The sequence below is a fragment of the Prunus mume genome, linkage group LG7 (genome assembly GCF_029339155.1).
Source record: "Prunus mume cultivar Tortuosa linkage group LG7, ASM2933915v1, whole genome shotgun sequence".
NCBI classification, from domain to species: Eukaryota; Viridiplantae; Streptophyta; class Magnoliopsida; order Rosales; family Rosaceae; genus Prunus; species Prunus mume.
In genome coordinates this window covers 14,461,808-14,479,895 of record NC_142704.1, presented here as the reverse complement: position 1 = coordinate 14,479,895, position 18,088 = coordinate 14,461,808, and the positions used below count along the sequence as shown (strand labels likewise).

Here is an 18,088-nt window from a genome sequence, read left to right as displayed (position 1 = left end):
ATTACAACATATGCCATTTTCAGTATTTAGTTTTAAACCAAAACTGAAAAACGACATCAAACCAAAACTGAACAAAAACGACATCAACCGAAACCAAAATTGAATCACAACCCATTCGCGCGACGTTTCAACTTCACCTCCAGAAACCTCTTCAACTTCACCTCCATACCACCAACGATCATCGAAGACCACCAACCTATTCGCGCGACCATCATCGAAGACCACCAACGATCGAAGCCGATTCTTCATTCTCTCTTTCAGCAGTTCCAACCTATTCCCCCAAAATCTGAAACGGCGACGACGAGCGACGAAGCGACAACCAGCGACGATTGAAGGGTTTAGCACTCTCTTGGGGAAAAAATCGTAAGAAAATGACCCCTAACACAAATTTGCCTTCGATTTTAGGGTTCTGAAATTTTACTTACTGTTCATTCTTCATTCTGCAATGTAGTTTAGGTTTTGGGTTTAGTTTTGGTTTGAAAACCTCTAAAAACCAAAAAATCACAAAAGAAAGAAAAAGAGCATCAAAACTGTTTTCAGATGAAGAAAATGAAACGCATTGTAGTTTCTGCTAAATTATTTATACTTCTTTCCATTTCACGTCATGTTGTTCTGTAGTTTCTGTTATGTTTTGTAGTTCTTGTTTTGACTATGCTGATCTTTCAATTTCATGTCAAGTTGATGCATATTTTCTAATATATTCTGTTTTTTGCATTGCGGTGAAAGACAAATCAGCATTGCGATGAACTACAAACCGCATTGCGCTTTCAGGCTTCTTGAATGTTGCTCATTTCACGTCATGTTGTTTTGTAGTTTCTGTTATGTTTTGTAGTTCTTGTTTTGACTATGCTGATCTTTCAATTTCATGTCAAGTTGATGCATATTTTCTGGTATATTCTGTTTTTTGCATTGCAGTGAAAGACAAATCGCATTGCATGAACCGCATTGCAGATTTCTGTGCTTCTTGAATGTTGCTCATTTCACGTCATGTTGTTCTGTAGTTTCTGTTATGTTTTGTAGTTCTTGTTTTGACTATGCTAATCTTTCAATTTCATGTCAAGTTGATGCATATTTTCTGGTATATTCTGCTTTTGCATTGCGTGAAAGACAAATCAGATTGCGATGAACCACAAACCGCATTGCGCTCGTGCTTCTTGAATGTTGCTCATTTCACGCTATGTTGTTCTGTAGTTTCTGTTATGTTTTGTAGTTCTTGTTTTGACTATGCTGATCTTTCAATTTCATGTCAAGTTGATGTATATTTTCTGTTATATTCTGTTTTTTGCATTGCAGTGAAAGACAAACTGCATTGCAGTGAACCACAAACTGCATTGCAGTTTCTGTTTGCTTGTAGTTTATCTCTACTTGTCCTAATAGTATTTTCATCCCTTCTTGTTGCAGATCACAAATGGCACAAGAAATGTCACCACAAAAGGAGGAAGCTCAAAACCAACCAAAGCGAAGATTCAAAATGATGGCTCAAAAGAGTAAACCAAAGCCAAAGCCAAAGCCAAACTATGATCGGAAAGCAAAGCACCCGGACTATGTCCAATTTCGGTGCAATGTCAACGCTTTCAACAGCATCATTACGGATGTAAAAGACAAGCTCAACGAAAGGCAGAAGAAGCTTCTCAAGAAAACCCCATTCTGGAACTTGATTGAGCTGTTTTACAACCATAGAATTGACATGAATAACATGAATAAGTCAGACCTTGACTTAGTACAGCTGCTCAAGAAATTTGATCCGGATACAAAGTCCTTCAAATTTGGCAAAAGCATTCAAGATCACAGGCAATGCACGTGACTCGATTCTAGGACTGCCAAATGAAGGAAAATCATCAAACTTCTCAATGATAGGTACACTTCTACCTTCAGAATAAGGCAGAGCAACCGAAGAAAGAAAAGTCCAAGGCAGAGCAAAAGAAGAAATATTTGAGCACTGTGTGAATCTAGACGAACTTTCAAGCTATTCTTGGGCAAGAGCTGTTTCAGCCTACATGAATGAATCCTTGGTCGCAAAAGCAAAAGCAAAAGCAAAGAAGGGAGGAGAAGGCTCTATAGGAGCTGTTTCGGGTTGCATTATCCTAATATTGGTAAGTAAACAGTGGCTTATGCAATGCATTTTGAGTTTTAGGCAATGCAGTTTCCCTTTAGTGCAATGCAGTTTCTGTTTTATCCTAAGCAGTTTCCAACCTAATTTATGATATATCTTGTTTTTGAACTGTGCAGTTTCTACTGTGTGAGAGGACAAACATAATACAACCAATCCTGGGCAAGGAGAAAGAAACTCCTGCCATTCTTAAATGGAGTCTTGTGGAACTCCACACAAGATTCAACCAAATAAAGGACTTGAATGACATCGAGGTATGCAATTTATCGCATGTTCTACTTTAATGTATCTTGAATGTGAATCCATGCTAAATCATTCTCATTGTACAGGGTATTTTCAAAACTCCTAAAAAGCGAAAAACTACCAGGGAAGAGGAAGACACTGTTGACAAGGTAATTAAAATATGTATATAGTGCATTGCAGTTTGTGTTTTTTACATTGCAGTGTAGTTTTTGAATCATTCAATCTCATTGTACAGGGTATTTTGAAAGCATATAAAAATAGAAAAACTACCAGAGAAGAGGGAGACCCTCTTGACAAGGTATAAGAATTTCTAAACAGAGAATTATGCATTGCGGTTTCCGTTTCCTCCAATGCAGTGCAGTTTCTAATTAGTTTCCGTTCAATATATAGAAAAAAGAAAAAGAAGATGATGAAGGACAACAAAGAGAAGCAAAGGAAGCAGAAGACCAAGGAAAACCTGATGATGCTGATCAAACTCCAGAATTAAAAGAGGATGGAAAGAAGAAAATGTTTGAGAATGAAGCTGGAAATGAACCTCTTGCAATTCAAGACCTCTTGGTGAAGTCCATGACAGACCAAATCAACTATCGCCAACGTCAAGATCCTAGCTTTGTTTGCCCAGAAAGATTACAACTGTGGAAGGATGAAATAAATGAAGACAGTGAGAAGAAAATGAAGGAATTGTGGGATATATTTATCCAAGGAGAAAAGAGATCAAAGGAGCGGAAGCGAAGTTGGCAACATACGTAGAGAAATTAGATAATGAAAATATGTGACTGCCACCATGACAGTGGAATCTGAGTTCAGCTTCAGGAAATACAAAATCTAAAAAGGAGGATTGCAGAATTGGAAGGCAAGGAAACTCGTATTGACATGACGAAGATTGCCAAGAAAAAGGAGATTGAAGAAAAGTACAAGGTAGAAATTCAAAGCTTGTTGTCAAGACCCAACAGTCTTTGAAATGGAGATGGATCTGCCTACAACACAACCAACACAACCAGTTGAAGAGCAAGAAGAAGAAGACAAGAAAGAAGAAGAGAAGCAACAAGAAGAGAAAGAAGAAGAGAAGAAGCAAGATGCTCCAACACCTGATGTTCCTTCAAGAGTACTAAGGCTGAAGAATAGAGAAAGAAATAGGCTTCAAGCATCTTGCTATGTGTACATAAAACATAAGAAACCAAAAAAGAAGGCAAAAAAGGATGATGAAGAACTACCACAATTCAAGCTTATCTCTTCCGAGGAGCAATCAACACAAGAGGATCCTCAAAATCAGAAGGTGGTATGCAATTACTGCAGTTCAAGCTGCTGCTGCTTTTCTGCATTGCAGAAAATAGAAAGCGCAATGCAGTGTGTTATCGCTTTACAGAAACGGAAACTGCATTGCAGTTTCTGTTTTATCAAATGGAGTTTCTAATTAGTTTCCTTTCAATCTGCAGTTAACACAAGAGGCATCTCAGCCCGATGCCACAAATCCAATTCTTGATCCCCCAAAAGGAACGAGCCTTCATGATTCAATACATGTAGGTATGCAAGAATCAAATGATGAAGATGAAGGACAAAAAAAGCCAACAAAGAAAAAACTAGGATGGGGTCAAAAGAAGGTTTGGCAGAAAATTCCAAAGGAGGATAGGGACAGAATTCAAGAATACTACTTAAGTACTCAACCTCGGTAATATCTCTATTCCAAAAGAACAACTCTTTCATCTTTTAATTACAATTAAACTAAAACTAATCTTGTGAATTTCATGTATTCGAATCCGCAGTGATAACTTTTGGGCAGGACTCGATAATGAGAAAGTGACAAACCATGATATCAAAGATATTGTATGGGACCTGGAACTGTCACAAAACGTAAGTATAAAATACTAATTCTATAACACACTGCACTGCATTTTTTATTTGTGCTACCTATATTACCCGTTAATAATTCCATTTTTCTCCAATCAATGTGAAACAGGTTATTGAGGCCTATATCCAAATAGAGGAGGAGAAAATAGGGCCCATGCAGACAGATAGTCCACAGTACATGTCTACATGGACTTGGGTAAGAATTATTTTGAAAATTCAAAGTTGTTTAAACAGACACGGCACTGCAGTTTTCGAAAAATATATACTAACAAATTGCCATTCAATGATAGCAGGCTTACATGCAAACCTTTCTAGAACCAAATTGGCATAGGGCCCTGTATGAACACTTACTTGAAAAACTCGGGAAATGCAATGTTCTCTTCTTCCCGATCATTTCAAGTTCTGAGTTCCACTTTACACTTCTCACATTTCACAAAATTGAACGAAAGTGGAGACACTACAATCCACTTAGATCGTTGGGATCTAGAAAAGAAGAAAAGTGTATTGACATTGCTCAAAATTTTGTAAGTGGAATGAAACTGTCTTAATTTCTCAGCACAAACACAAACAGAAACTGCAATGCAATTTCAGATTATACATCGCTTAATTTCGGCACCAAAACTATAATATGCAATGCACTGATTACCATTTCTTTTTCTCTTTTTTTCTTCTTCTTTAAACAGGTTAATATTGTGGAAGGGTGGCTAGAATATATCAGACCACAAGCACAAGAGTTCTTAGAAACTAAAAAATACCAAAACTTGTGAAGCAAAAAGAAGGGCCCCCTACACCTGCACAGGTTGATTTGTCCCCAAATGAAGAACTCACTCTAAATTGGATTATGCAAAATCCATATCAGTTTCCATTTGAGGATGACACAGAATGTGCTCAAAAAATTCATCTTCGTAAGAATTGTGTCTACTCAACCATTCATTACAATTTGAAATCATTCAAAACCAAAAGCTAATCTCGTATTCATTTGCAGGTTGGATTGCGGCATGTTCGTCATGTTCTACATGGATAAAATAGCACAAGGACAGCCCATTCCAAAAAGTGTGGACAAGAATTTCATGAATGAATATCGAGCACAATATGTCACAAAACTCCTACACCACAAACACTGTGTAATTAATCGTCTCTAGTGATTTGCCTTTCGTTAACTCAAGACAATATGTATCTTAATTCTTGTGGATGTTTGTAAATATTTCTAGTTATGGTATATGAGAACATATTTCCTATACATATAAACTGTAATATAATCTTGGAACAGGATGCAACAAAACGAAAGGGAAACAACAAACTGCACTGAATTTTCTGGTCAAATACTACAACAAATTAAAACTGCAGTGCAGTTTATATAAATAAATAAATAATCTGCTCAAAAAATGTGAAAAGAACCCAAGAGCCAAAGCCATAATCAAAGTACTTTGTTCAAAACACATTTAAGTAGGTCAGCAGTTGTAACATTCCAATATACTTGCAAAAATTATTCTGAAATTGAATTATTGAACAAGAAACTACGCTGCAGTTTCTGGTCAAAATCTGCACTGCTGCTCAAAAGGTAAAGGCATAATCAAAGTACTAAAACTAATATCAAAACACATTTAACTCCATGAGTAGTTATAACATTCCCATAGACTAGCAAAAAGTATTCTGAAATTGAATTATGGGACAAGTTCTGGTCAAAATCTGCAACAAATAAACAGAATCGTGCGCTTTAAATCGCTCAAATCTGAAAACAAGCATTCAATGGCAGTCAAAAACGAATATCTACTCATGAAACAATTGTATAATTTTCATTAACTTCAAAAAAGAATCATAATATCCAATTAGAAGCTGTGTAGCCAATTAAAAGCAACTAAAACTGCAATGCAGGTTTTGCAAAAAGTGCAATGCAGAAACTGACTATACATTCACTAAACCATATCTAACGTAAGCAATCGTCAACTGAGAAGGAATGTTCATATCACAGCCTTGCAAGTCTTCCTATTATGCCCAGTAACACTACACCGACTACATTTCAATGGCCTTTTAAATTCACCAAAAGCTTTGATCCTCTTTGTTGGTGGTCTTCCGGCTGGCCTTTTTGTAATTGGCGAAAGCACAACTCTGCAAAAGCTGCCCAAGCCTTTCCCAATATCTGGAATAGGAAAAATAGGACTCTCATAGGCTTTTCGAAAGAAGTCAGTCCTATAGTAACACTCCACGTAATCATAAATTGAATCTTTCTTTGCTAGAATTGCAGCTACCGCATGCGTGCAAGGAAAACCGTCAATTTGCCAAAGACGGCAAGAACAAGTCCTTTGCTCAAGATCAACCATCACAGAATAATCAGCAAATACTTCAAAAACAGTGAAACTAGAACGACGAACTACCCAAGTCCTACCGGCCTCCGCATTTTCCCACAGTCTAGTTTCCATCTCCGGACACAAAATTGTTGTCCACTTCTCCGCTTCAATTCGTCGTTGAGAATTCAATACCATCAATTTCTGTCGAATCCCTTCTATCAAAGGTAGCACCGGCAAATCTTGAAACACACCAACCCAATTATTAAATGACTTCGCTAAACTATTTGCCATCTCCCCATACTGCATTCCTTTGAAATATGCGTTCGCATAGTGATCTCTAGACAAATCAGATATAAATGTCTTCACTTGTTGTCCACTTCTTCGCTTCAATTCGTCGCTGAGAATTCAATACCATCAATTTCTGTCGAATCCCTTCTATCAAAGGTAGCACCGGCAAATCTTGAAACACACCAACCCAATTATTAAATGACTAAACTATTTGCCATCTCCCCATCCCCATGCATTCCTTTGAAATATGCGTTCGCATAGTGATCTCTAGACAAATCAGATATAAATGTCTTCACTTTCGAACTCCCAACAATCACCAACTCCTCCATTGCTACCGTAAACTCTTCCTCTGTAAAGCATATGCGCACCTACTAAATAAATTGATAACACGGTCTTGGAGCAATTTCCCATAACCTGACTTGGGTACTTCGATATCAAATTCTGTTTGAGGTGATAGTAACAGTAAGAATGAGGCCATCCAGGAAACACAAACCCCATTGCATTTAACAAACCTTGATTGCGATTCGAGAAAAAGGTCACCACTCTCCCCATCGGTAGCAAAATAGAAGCCAAATGTTGAAGAAACCAAGTCCAATTCTCCCCCGTCTCAGAATCAACAACTCCAAAAGCTAGAGGATAAAACCCTGCAAAACAAAGCCAAAAGCACAAGTATAAGCAAAAAAGGGAAATTGCAGTGCAGTTTTTGAAAACAAATCTGCTCAAATTTGAAAGGAAACCAAAAGGCAAATCCATGATCCAAGTACTAAAACTAAGTTTAAAACACATTTAAGTTCATGAGCAATTGCAACATTCCCACAGACATACAAAAATTATTAAGAAAATCGAATTATGAAACAAGAAACTGCAAGCTAAAAAATTGCAACAAATGGAATCTGCAATACATTACAGTAACCATACCTTGATTTCCATTCTTTCCGGAAGCACAGAGAAGCTGCCCCTTGTACTTGCTCTTCAAAAATGTAGCATCAACGAACAACAAGGGTATGCAATATTGAAATCCAGCAATGCAACCGCCAAACGACACAAAAAACCGTCTAAAGCGATTAATTCCAGCTTCACATTCAAGAGTGCAGAGAGAACTAGGGTTAGTTTCCTTTACGGCGTCCGCATACCACACTAACTCGTTGAAGGACTTCGACTCATCACCGTGAACGTTCAATTTAGCTAACTCTTTGCCAAACCATGCATGGTAGTATGAAATGTCTATACCATAATAATCTTTGAACTCGTGTATAATCTCAACTGGCTTCAGCTCTGGTTTTGCACGAATTCTGTCCACAATGAGGGAGGACACCACACGAGACTTCATCATCTTACTCTTTGATTCCCGTATCCGAGCCACACATGTATGCACATTATTTAATGTCCGAATTACAAAACAGCCAGTAGCTTCACAACGAGAAGCATAAACACGCCAGCTACAACCCTCCAATTTCTTATTCGAACAAATAGCAACCACCCACTTCTTGTCATTGCCGACATATAAAAAATTAAATCCTACTTCAAGAGCGTACTTGCACAATTTCAAACGGAACTCCTCTGCACCACCGTCAAACTTCTGCCCTACATGATGTATGTACGTCTCCCACTCATTCGACAACAAAGGCTTAGCACTTGCTTTCTTCGACCTGCCCAAAAATTCATTTCTGTCTTCGACAGTACTAGAACACTGACGACTCGCCCTTTTCACATGCTATCAACTCCTTATTTACACAAAAATCACCACTATATTCACTGCTCCCGCATAAATCTTTCACTAAAATATCAACACTCTTCTCATTTGATACAAACAAAAATGTCCTCATCATGTCCAAATCGCTATCCGTTTCTAGAAAACAACTCGAATAACTGGGCAGCGAATACCGTAACGTAAAACAACCCAACTGCAAACCCTTAAACCTTAGACACAAAGTCTTCAAAATATCAACCATGGATGACTCTGATGAAACTGAAAACATAATGGTTTCCGACTTATATGTGCACTTGGCAATGACACACACCTCCATTAGCCTTGAAAATGCAAACAAAACAACAAACAAAAACAGAAAACAATTTAAATCAGTAAATAATGTACATGAGCAGTTGTAAAATTCCAATAGACTTCCAAATATTAGTCTGAAATCGAATTATGAAACAAGAAACTGCAATGCAGTTTCTACCAAAACTACAACAAACAGATGTAGTTTATGACAGAAAATCAAAACAATTCGAATAGAAACCAAAAGGAAACCACGATAAAAGTACTAAAACTAAATTCCATAAACATACAAGTCGATATAAACGAAAACAGGTTCTAAAGTACTCATACCTCAAAACTTAGGACTGCCAAAAATCTCCACAACCAAACAGCAGCTTAAAATCAAATCTGATCACGAAACGAAGAATATAGGGTTTAGCATTGAACGCCACAAGATCGCGCCGCAAAATCGAGCCACAAAACTGAGCTCGAAATACCCGAACTAAGGAGAACAGAAATCACCCAAAAGATACGGTATTCAAAGATGCAAATCGAACGAAAACGTAGCAAGAAAAGAAGAAAAACGAAGAAAATAAAGGAAAACCTACAGAAAATTGAACTCTAATGGCGAAACCTCTGAAATGAAGAAGAAAACGAACGAAAAGAAAGAGAAACCCGCGTCGTTTAAACATTCAGAGGCAAAAGCGTCATTTAATTTGTAGGTTTACAGATGGGACAGGCTTTTTAAGAGAAAAGGGTAGAATTGTCTTTTCATTTGTTATTTTTAAGCTGGCCCAACGAATCTGGGCCAGCCTTTGGCCTAATCTAAAATAGCTATTTTTTCTTAAGTATTAAAACCCAAACTAAAATACCTAATATCTCACTTACTAATTAGTAAACTTAATTATGTCTAATACATAATTTTCCTTATATATTATTTGATAACACAGTAACAAAAAGAATCGAACATGCCAAAAAAGGAAACAAGTCAAGTTCCAACCTCTATCATTGAATTCGATTATTTTCATCAATTCAATTGGATTTGGCTGGTTCTAACGGATGCACATCTATTCCACTAACTCTACCGTTTTCCCACTCCGCCCGATATATCTGGACAATTTTTCTTACTTTTAACAGCACACACATACAAAGTAGAGGCGCCGCATACGATGAAGGAAAGGAAAGTTATAATCTGTCAAGTAAATATTTTAGTTTTGTGCATCACATGTATCGGAGAAGCTTGTAAATTATTAATAAAGGTTTTTATTCTAGGCCTCTGAGTATTGCAGAAAGGGAGGTAATAAACAGGGGATACATCTTCCATATCTCAAAAACTTCTAGTATACAAGGATAAATGTACAATCATCTTCCTTTCATCGAAGTAAAATTCGTCTATATGCATATATACGTGCCTTGTATGGATGACACCGACGACATACCAGGTTACTGAACTATGAGGGGGCTGCCTTCTCTAGCAAGCACAAAAAGACCACCATCCCCCCTCGAGATCCGGAGATCCTCATCAAGATATGTAATAAGAAGCCAAGATTTCGTCCGCTCTCCTGGAATGGAAACCTTAAATGGTGGCTGACCAGAAATGGCTCTTGAGATACTTGCAACAGCTTCCTGCAAAGGATTGAGAGTTCGCTGGACAGGTGATAAATTGATTTTCTGCCCAAAGATATCCACTTCTTGCGGGAGATCAACACTTGACTTTATCTTTGGAGGCAAAACGCTGCCTTCCTTGAATTCAACCTGGATATTTTCAAACCTAGTAAGGTTCTGGTGCTCATCTACCATGTAATAACTTCTAACTTTTTTTTAATTAAAAAAATATATATTTTTGTACTAATTAAAATTATTGATTAACTCATCACTTCACCACCACGAAACACTGTCCTGTTTTAGAAGAATATTATTCACCCAGATATTATCAGTGCAAGTTATACCTGAATTCTTGAAGGGCTTCTAACTTCAAAGCTAGCGGATGCACTGAAAGAGAAAGTGGCAAAGGGGCCAGACAACGTGGTTGAGTTCACTATGGTTAAGCTGCTGGTGTCAATCGATTGGCCTATTTTACTCACTTTCAACAAAGGTGTACTACCTGCAGCTAGAAGTGGCAACAGCTCAGAGGATGCAGTGTACCTGATTTATGGAGATCAAACCAAATAAGTAAAATAAATGAAATCAGGAGCAGTTGAAAAGGATAAAAGAGAAAGAGAAAACCATGAAACATTTTTATCTTTCGTAAGGACAATCGTCAGATTGTTCAAAGCATCCAGGTCAAAAGCAACCAGAGAAATAGATGTGTATATCATTCGTAATGTATAATATATTGTGCGAAATAAATTATGGATACAGAACTTGGTTTTCAGTTTCCCAGTGGCTCTAAAAAATTTCAGCCATACTACCAATACTCATACAATATTGGGGAATATGAGCTAAAAGAAGAGCATAACTCCCACTAGCTTTATCACTGATCCTTGGTTCAAGTTCAGATACATATAAGGCTGTTACAATCATAAAAAAGGAGCAAAAATAGAAGACGAAAAAACATATTTATGAAACTTGAAGTTGCAAGTTCAATTAATATTTAGAAAACAGATGAATCCCATGCATGGCTACACATACCCTAACATGATACAGTAGTAATCAATTATCAAATTGACACAAAGATCTATATATATATATAGATAATTACATGATAAATGTTAAACTTGAATTTAATTTGCAAACAGGAAGATAAGAAACCAGGAAATAAATATAGAGAGGGCGTGGCAATACATATTTTAGGAGTAACTTTACTGTGCAACAACTTTGACATCATTGAAAAAGTTTAACTAGAAAAAGAAAATGATGAAAAATGGAAATGGAAAGGTTATTCAAGCACAAACTATCACCTAAACCCACAGCCTCATAGGAGCTATGAAAATACCTTAATAAAGCTCAGATGATTCCTCCCTCAATACCAATAAAAATAATGGGGTGTCTTGAAGCATGACCATTACACCATTAATTAGAAAAAGGAAAAACAAAAATCTAGTTTTTCAAATTTTCTAACTCAAGGAAAAATTAAATGTGTTTATCAATGTTGCAAAGGGATGCAAAGACCAAGAACTTTCATGCTGACAGAACTCAACATGTTGGAGACACCCTAAAAGATGTCCACCTTCATAATTATTTTCAATTCCAACCAAAAACCAATTCCCATAGACCTATGAAAAGTATGTAGGAAATAAAAAATATGGTCAATTACTGCATCAAAATCAAATCTGTAGATTAATCTAAGATTCTCAATACTATGTTCAAAGTCTACAAAACGTATTATAAAAACTTATGCACGATATTATCAGCCTAACAACCAAATAGGATGTAAATGATCATCATTGTAATGTGATCAAATTCGGACATGATTGACGCAATATTCAAATAAGATAATTCAACCTGGATTTAACAGCTATTGTTAGCTCTGTTGATGCTCTTCTTTATTAAATTTTGTTTTCCTAACTTTTTCTTAAATGACTTCAAATTTCTATAAAAACGCTCTGGAGAAGTTCAATGACAGTTCGAAACAAATGCACATTTCATCTTATTTGTAAATACTTATGCTTTTGCTTTCAACAATGTCATTTAAAATCCATATATATATATACACACACACACACACACACGCACTCTATTTTGAGTTTTATGCTATTGCATTCCTAATTTAACTATTTCTAATCAAATTTCAGAGACAAAATTGAACTTACAGCAAAACCCAGTTGCCATCAAGAAGACCCGGATTCGCCGTCGGAGCCGGGTTTGGATTGACCGCTTCCAACTGGTTAACCAACTCTAAGACCTCCGCCCTGACCTCAGACCCGGCCCGAAACCCGAATTCAGTCCCATAAACAGTGTCTACCAAAGCCCTCTTGAGCTCACTAAACTTACCATCCACCTTCTCCTCAATCTCAGCCTCAGCTTTGGTCGGACTCCCATTCCCAATTTCAACGACATCATCTCCTCCGCCTCCCCACTCATCCTCGTTCTGCGGAGGGTCCGATTCGGAGATTTTGGATGCGGGTTCGGCCTCCGGGGCGGCCTCCTCGCCCCACTCATCAGTGATCTTCGTCGGATGGTCGCCGTCTGTGGGGCTATCGTCGGAGAGAGAGGAGCGTAGATGGAGTGAGGGGAGCTTAGGGTTTGGGTTTGGTGAGGGGAAAGAGAGGAGAGATAGAGATTGGGATTTTGGGGTTGGAAATGAGAGTTGGTTGGAGAAGCTTTTGGAGAAGAGAGAAGAGTGTGAGGTGAAGATGAGAGCCATTTCTTTGGGTTCGAATCGAATTGTTTTGTGTCTACGTAAGTGAGATGGTTTTCTTATTGTTGATATTTTATAGTAAACGTCATTGCTAATTGAGAGGGAGGGATTTTGGACATATTCCAATTAGAGTCGGCAGGGTCCGGTTTCATTACAAAATTGAACTGATTAGTCTACTTGTTTTGGGCTTGAACCGATTTGATATTTTTTGTTAGGCTGATGAACTTCATGCTTCACAACTCCTGTACACGAATTCCTAATCGTACTCAAAGAGAAAATAATTGAAACTAGGACTCAGTATCAACATAGGAGCTGACATCATATAATTGGTCTGGCTCGGTTCTTAAGTGGCAAAAACCGACCAAACTAATTCAAATCAAAACAAATTTTTTCGATTTCTTTTATATTTGATTTGGTTCAATTCGATTCACTAATTTACGTGTTCAAATGTCCACACCACATTCCAACAAACTAAATACTGTACATTACCAATGGCCTTGTTTATGAGTATAAGAGATTTCTCTCTAGATTCTGTTCTCCCCCTCACCCCAGTCCTCATCGATTTGAGAGTTAGTGATGTGAAATTTTGGGCCTAGTTATCGTTCTTCGTTGTTTCCTCTTTCTTCCTTCCCTCTCACTCTTTGATAAACTCTCAAACTGTAATCTTCCTTTTTTGAATGACTTTTTGGCTTGACATTGTGCTTGCCTTTTGGGCAACTTGACCTGTAAGTGTACCAATACTACAACCAAAAAATGAACTAATTCAATATTCAACACCAAAATAAGTGATGCCTAAGTTACAAATTCAAATATTCAACATATTCAATATCCATCAACATATTAAATATTCAATATTCATTAACATATTCAATATCCAAATTATAATCAACATATTCAATATCCAAATCAACCAAATCAATATTTATCCATCAACATATTCATCAAATCCAAATGGTTAAAACTCATGCATTATGGCTTACAAACCAAAAGAGTTAAACTTATGCCTTATGGCTTACAAAAATACAAACACAATCCAAACATAAATGACAAAAGCGTTTGAGAAATTGAAAGGCATAGCGAGAGAATGAAAAAATATATTATATTTTAGTAGAGTACTATTGTATTGACCGGTATCAAAATCTTGATTACCATACCATACTCAATTACGGTATCGAATATCTATCGATACCAAATGAAACACGGCGGCTGCGCTAGCGCCTGTTGTTGCACGCAGGCCTTTTGTCGAGCACTTTGTGTGCATCATAGGGTCGCTTGAGGACCTCATTTGTCCCGGCAGCCGATAGGGTTGGCATGATCCCATTTGTCCTAGCTGTGCGTCCGCCCCCGACTATAAATGTTGAAAATTGCAAGCTTGCCTTTATTTAAGGGTGCTGCCTTTTCTACTCCCCTTTTGTCTTTTTAAGTGGACAAAAATGGAGTGGTAAAATCAACTCTCTTATTTAAAGACTTTATAGAAGGCTATATGATTTGATTTGATTCTTGGTGGAGCTCATGCAAATGGGTCTTTGTAATTTTTTAAGGGGTAATACAAAATACAAAAATAGAGATGAATCCTTAATTCTTCTCTATACTGATAGTAGAGATTCCTTATTGTACATTTACATGCCTCTAAGAGCTTATCAAATATCCCGATAATCACCTTCAAGCTATATCTTTTGATATGACCGTATAGTGTTCTCAAAGATAAATACCTAGTTCCACAAGACAACTTTGATGTCTTAGGTATAAGGAATAATTTGCATTATCGAAACTTAGAATTTCTTTTTTGACATTGTGAGTAAAACCTCCATACAAGAATTCTTAGTCGATTGCGTTCAATGAACTCTATCTCTATTAAGCACATACACACTTGTGTCAGCGTCTCTACATGAATCACTTCAGACTAGTGATCCTCCCAATTAGCAGACACATTGTGTACCTTTTTGTGGATCACCATTGTCCATTTGGTGATCCTACAACTAGGAACATTTAGGATAAGATATTTCGTAATGGAAAGGTCTCATGAATCTAACGTCTTTAGATCGCTTTCCATTTATATTGTAATCCATGGACTTGTCACTTTGTTGGTTATGCATAAATTTTGGCTTCATTAACTTGATTAGATCAAGTGTTATGTCCTTAGAAGTTTGATTTTCAGATTGGCTTCTAAGGCATATTTCTAACAATTGCCTAATAGTATCATTCGATGACCAATATCCCACTTCCTATGCACTTTTCTTTTTGTTTCTACTTTATATTTATGTGGGTGAAACCAAACTCTAAGGTGTGAAAGATCATCGTCTTATAATTAAACGATATTTATTTTGCATTCTTCTATATGTTTTCCATTTCTGAAAAAACAAATTCAATCACTTCCGAATAGGAAATGCCTAATACTTAATTTTTTTTTCTTTATCTACGTATCTATAGTAAAAAAAAGGGTATTTCATTCGAAAATTAACAACTTAAACGCCCCTAGTCTTCTTCTAGTATTTACAATGATATTCAATCTAGCGTAAAAGTCTTTGAGAGAAAAGTGATAGTTGCAGGGCTGGCCCTGAGCCTTGGGCGAAAGTAGAGAATGAGATCTACATGCTCGTTATTCACACACAAGGAAAATTATCTTTTTTCTTTTGCTTTTTTTGCTTGGGGTTTGAATACAAGAAAAATTTTTGGCTTACAAAATATTTTTTCCTTTAAACGTAGTCTCTTGCTAACCATTGCAAATAAAAAATATTTTGTAAACCAAGAATTTGTCTTGTATTCAAACCCCAAGAAAATACGTGTGTGTAGAATATTAGAAAATATATTACATTTTATAACCATAATAAAAATTTTGACCTTAGACAAAATAAATTTTATTTTTGGTATATCTTCATATATAAGAAAATGATTGAAGACCAAAAAAAAAAACCATTAAAGTACTAAAAAGAAGAATCCCAATGCTGGGATTCGAACCATAGCTGTTCACAAGTTTCTAAAGCTCACACACAAAAGCAGATTATTACATATATGGATATCCAAGCTTATTAAGCGTTGGTAAATAGTACTGAAGGAAATTAAGCAAAAATTAATTAAGGCCACCTTACAGTATATAGGGTCTGCACTAGGGTGAGGACCAGAAGGATAAAGGCAGCGATGAAAGAGATGATTGTCCATGGGGTAGAAAAATAGTCACGCCTCAATACTTCCACAAACCTGTGCCACTTAGTCTTGTAATAGTAATTCACATCGTCGGATAGACCACTGTAGTAATACCCCATGACGCATGTGTCATTGCAAAGCTTGTTGAAGAATTGGACAGCATCGTCTGGGTTCAACCAATTGGCCAATATTCCTTTGTCACAAAGAAAATCTATATCCTCTCTAGAGTCGATGAGGTCATCCATCAAAATTGCGTAGGATGTTATCATGTGCGGGCAACCAAGGTAGCATTGTTCAAAGGCGATGAGGTTACTGAACAGAGGCTCTGTCCGCTCATCAATTCCCAACGGTGGAATTGTAAAAACCCCTTTTTTGAACTCTATGTTCATTATGCACTCTCCCTTTCCCTCTTCCTTGTTTTTGGTTTTTTCAAACCAAACGCCTGCCTCGGAAAGAGACGTGGCGTTTGGGATCCGTTGAGGCAAATTTGGGTCCTCATTTTTCCGCTGCTTTTCCTCGGGCAACGTCTTTTTTAATCCAGAAACGATCACGGCTCTTATTAGATCAAGTATGTGCAAAATCTTAAATGGCGGGAGCTCGGAGCTGGGGTTCAACATCAGGTTATCTGTATTGGTTTGCCTGAAAAAGTTGAGCACAAGTGAAGTGAGGGAGGCGTCTTTTAGGCTGGGCGTATTGGGAGGAGTGTGGTTGTGCAAATACTCCAGCACAGACCAAGGTAGCTGATTTTCCAGCAGCAGAAGGTCATGGTACAGATGTCCCTGCATGCAGGACATGTTGAAAACGGGGTCGTTTTCATTTCGGAGCTCAAAGGTAAATGCCTTTCGAAATAGTTCTAACAGGAAGCAACCGTCAAATATCATCATTTCTACAAAGTATTTTTTATCGAGATCACCATCCAACTGGTACGCTACGTAACAGTCTTGGGCGCTTTTAACCAACTCCATGATGCCTTCGATCAAGCTGTCCAAACTCACATTCTCGGATGAGGAGATAAGGCATGTAAAATACCAATGTTTCACATTTTCAAAGAATTGGAATTTTTCTTTCCCGTGGTGGAAGGGTCCAATAGAGACAATGTTAGGTTCATAGGCCTGTTCGTTATGTCTCCGAATCACCTCCGGAACTTTGAAGATGCAACACGAATGAGGCAAAGGTGAATGGACACGAAACTTCGCTTTTATGTTCCTTTTCAATTCTTCAACGTTTATAACAACAGACGTATCCTCACCATCAACTTCCATGATTGTAGATATATGCTTTGCTTTCAATATTTGAAAATAATTGTCCTAAAATAATTAATACTAAATTATGCTACTTATCACAAAACATAAAATAGTAATTAATGCTAAATTCTTCTTCTTATCACAAAAATAAAATAATAATTAATGCTAAATTCTGCTTCTTCTCACAAAAAAATTAAATAATAATTCATGCTGATACAAAGTTTAAAATTCACACCACATGCACAAGGCCCCACTTCTAAAAGGGCATTCAAAATATTATATTATGTATATTAATGTTATTTTATTGAGTTTAGTCCTAATTGAGTTTTTTATTATTTATTTAAGAATTAAGAAAGAGAATCCAACAAAACAAAAGAGAAGTTGTGTCCCATGAAAATAAATATGTTATTGTTTTGGTTTTTATTTTTAAATTTTTTTTAATATGAAAAACTATTAATTTACCGTTGCATAAGGTTTATACTACATAAGGTTTGCCATTGCAAACCGAAAAGAAACTTTCCAAACCAGATGCATTAAATATAATTATACAACATATATATTTTTTTTTTGGTCGAAAAGAATCGGAATTGGTATTATTCATCCAGTTTGGTCCGGTCCAATTTTTAGAAAAAACAAGAGGAAAAC

General features: G+C 36.7%; 6 protein-coding genes across 6 annotated transcripts; 2 read left to right on the top strand and 4 right to left on the bottom strand.

Moving 5' to 3' along the window:
• The first annotated feature begins 1,408 nt into the window (after window positions 1-1,408).
• On the top strand, window positions 1,409-3,103 carry LOC148915549 (uncharacterized). The gene is made up of 6 exons (XM_089041945.1): window positions 1,409-1,791; window positions 1,967-2,093; window positions 2,230-2,364; window positions 2,440-2,502; window positions 2,589-2,651; window positions 2,744-3,103. Exons 1-6 carry the CDS (start codon window positions 1,409-1,411, stop codon window positions 3,101-3,103), a joined length of 1,131 nt encoding a protein of 376 aa, XP_088898071.1.
• Window positions 3,104-3,497: 394 nt separating this feature from the next.
• Window positions 3,498-5,049, top strand: LOC148915548 (uncharacterized). The gene is made up of 6 exons (XM_089041491.1): window positions 3,498-3,629; window positions 3,790-4,022; window positions 4,117-4,204; window positions 4,311-4,397; window positions 4,495-4,725; window positions 4,885-5,049. Exons 2-6 carry the CDS (start codon window positions 3,880-3,882, stop codon window positions 4,966-4,968), a joined length of 633 nt encoding a protein of 210 aa, XP_088897617.1. The 5' UTR covers window positions 3,498-3,629; window positions 3,790-3,879; the 3' UTR covers window positions 4,969-5,049.
• A 1,113-nt stretch (window positions 5,050-6,162) lies between these two features.
• Window positions 6,163-6,780, bottom strand: LOC148915547 (uncharacterized). Its single transcript, XM_089041944.1, has one exon. The coding sequence runs from the start codon at window positions 6,778-6,780 to the stop codon at window positions 6,163-6,165; it is 618 nt and encodes a 205-aa protein (XP_088898070.1).
• A 234-nt stretch (window positions 6,781-7,014) lies between these two features.
• Window positions 7,015-9,266, bottom strand: LOC148915546 (uncharacterized). The gene is made up of 3 exons (XM_089041631.1): window positions 9,107-9,266; window positions 7,696-8,808; window positions 7,015-7,421 (listed from the first exon to the last, which is right to left on the bottom strand). The coding sequence occupies exons 2-3, from the start codon at window positions 8,108-8,110 to the stop codon at window positions 7,054-7,056; spliced, it is 783 nt and encodes a 260-aa protein (XP_088897757.1). The 5' UTR covers window positions 8,111-8,808; window positions 9,107-9,266; the 3' UTR covers window positions 7,015-7,053.
• Window positions 9,267-9,983: 717 nt separating this feature from the next.
• LOC103336846 (Plastid-lipid associated protein PAP / fibrillin family protein) lies at window positions 9,984-13,116 on the bottom strand. The gene is made up of 3 exons (XM_008239965.2): window positions 12,508-13,116; window positions 10,705-10,900; window positions 9,984-10,510 (listed from the first exon to the last, which is right to left on the bottom strand). The coding sequence occupies exons 1-3, from the start codon at window positions 13,059-13,061 to the stop codon at window positions 10,199-10,201; spliced, it is 1,062 nt and encodes a 353-aa protein (XP_008238187.2). The 5' UTR covers window positions 13,062-13,116; the 3' UTR covers window positions 9,984-10,198.
• Window positions 13,117-16,023: 2,907 nt separating this feature from the next.
• LOC148915545 (UPF0481 protein At3g47200-like) lies at window positions 16,024-17,588 on the bottom strand. The gene has a single exon (XM_089055634.1). It carries the CDS (start codon window positions 17,459-17,461, stop codon window positions 16,130-16,132), a length of 1,332 nt encoding a protein of 443 aa, XP_088911760.1. The 5' UTR covers window positions 17,462-17,588; the 3' UTR covers window positions 16,024-16,129.
• Between the last annotated feature and the right edge of the window lie 500 nt (window positions 17,589-18,088).

Coding starts and splice junctions, on each gene's coding strand:
- LOC148915549 (XM_089041945.1), top strand. CDS start 1,409: ATGGCACAAGAAATGTCACCACAAAAGGAGGAAGCTCAAAACCAACCA. Junction 2,094..2,229: donor GTTGCATTATCCTAATATTG/GTAAGTAAACAG, acceptor TGAACTGTGCAG/TTTCTACTGTGTGAGAGGAC. Junction 2,652..2,743: donor AGGGAGACCCTCTTGACAAG/GTATAAGAATTT, acceptor TTCAATATATAG/AAAAAAGAAAAAGAAGATGA.
- LOC148915548 (XM_089041491.1), top strand. CDS start 3,880: ATGCAAGAATCAAATGATGAAGATGAAGGACAAAAAAAGCCAACAAAG. Junction 4,205..4,310: donor ACCTGGAACTGTCACAAAAC/GTAAGTATAAAA, acceptor AATGTGAAACAG/GTTATTGAGGCCTATATCCA. Junction 4,398..4,494: donor ACATGTCTACATGGACTTGG/GTAAGAATTATT, acceptor CAATGATAGCAG/GCTTACATGCAAACCTTTCT.
- LOC148915547 (XM_089041944.1), bottom strand. CDS start 6,780: ATGGCAAATAGTTTAGCGAAGTCATTTAATAATTGGGTTGGTGTGTTT.
- LOC148915546 (XM_089041631.1), bottom strand. CDS start 8,110: ATGATGAAGTCTCGTGTGGTGTCCTCCCTCATTGTGGACAGAATTCGT. Junction 7,422..7,695: donor CGGAAAGAATGGAAATCAAG/GTATGGTTACTG, acceptor TTTGTTTTGCAG/GGTTTTATCCTCTAGCTTTT.
- LOC103336846 (XM_008239965.2), bottom strand. CDS start 13,061: ATGGCTCTCATCTTCACCTCACACTCTTCTCTCTTCTCCAAAAGCTTC. Junction 10,901..12,507: donor GATGGCAACTGGGTTTTGCT/GTAAGTTCAATT, acceptor TCCATAAATCAG/GTACACTGCATCCTCTGAGC. Junction 10,511..10,704: donor GAAGCCCTTCAAGAATTCAG/GTATAACTTGCA, acceptor GAAAATATCCAG/GTTGAATTCAAGGAAGGCAG.
- LOC148915545 (XM_089055634.1), bottom strand. CDS start 17,461: ATGGAAGTTGATGGTGAGGATACGTCTGTTGTTATAAACGTTGAAGAA.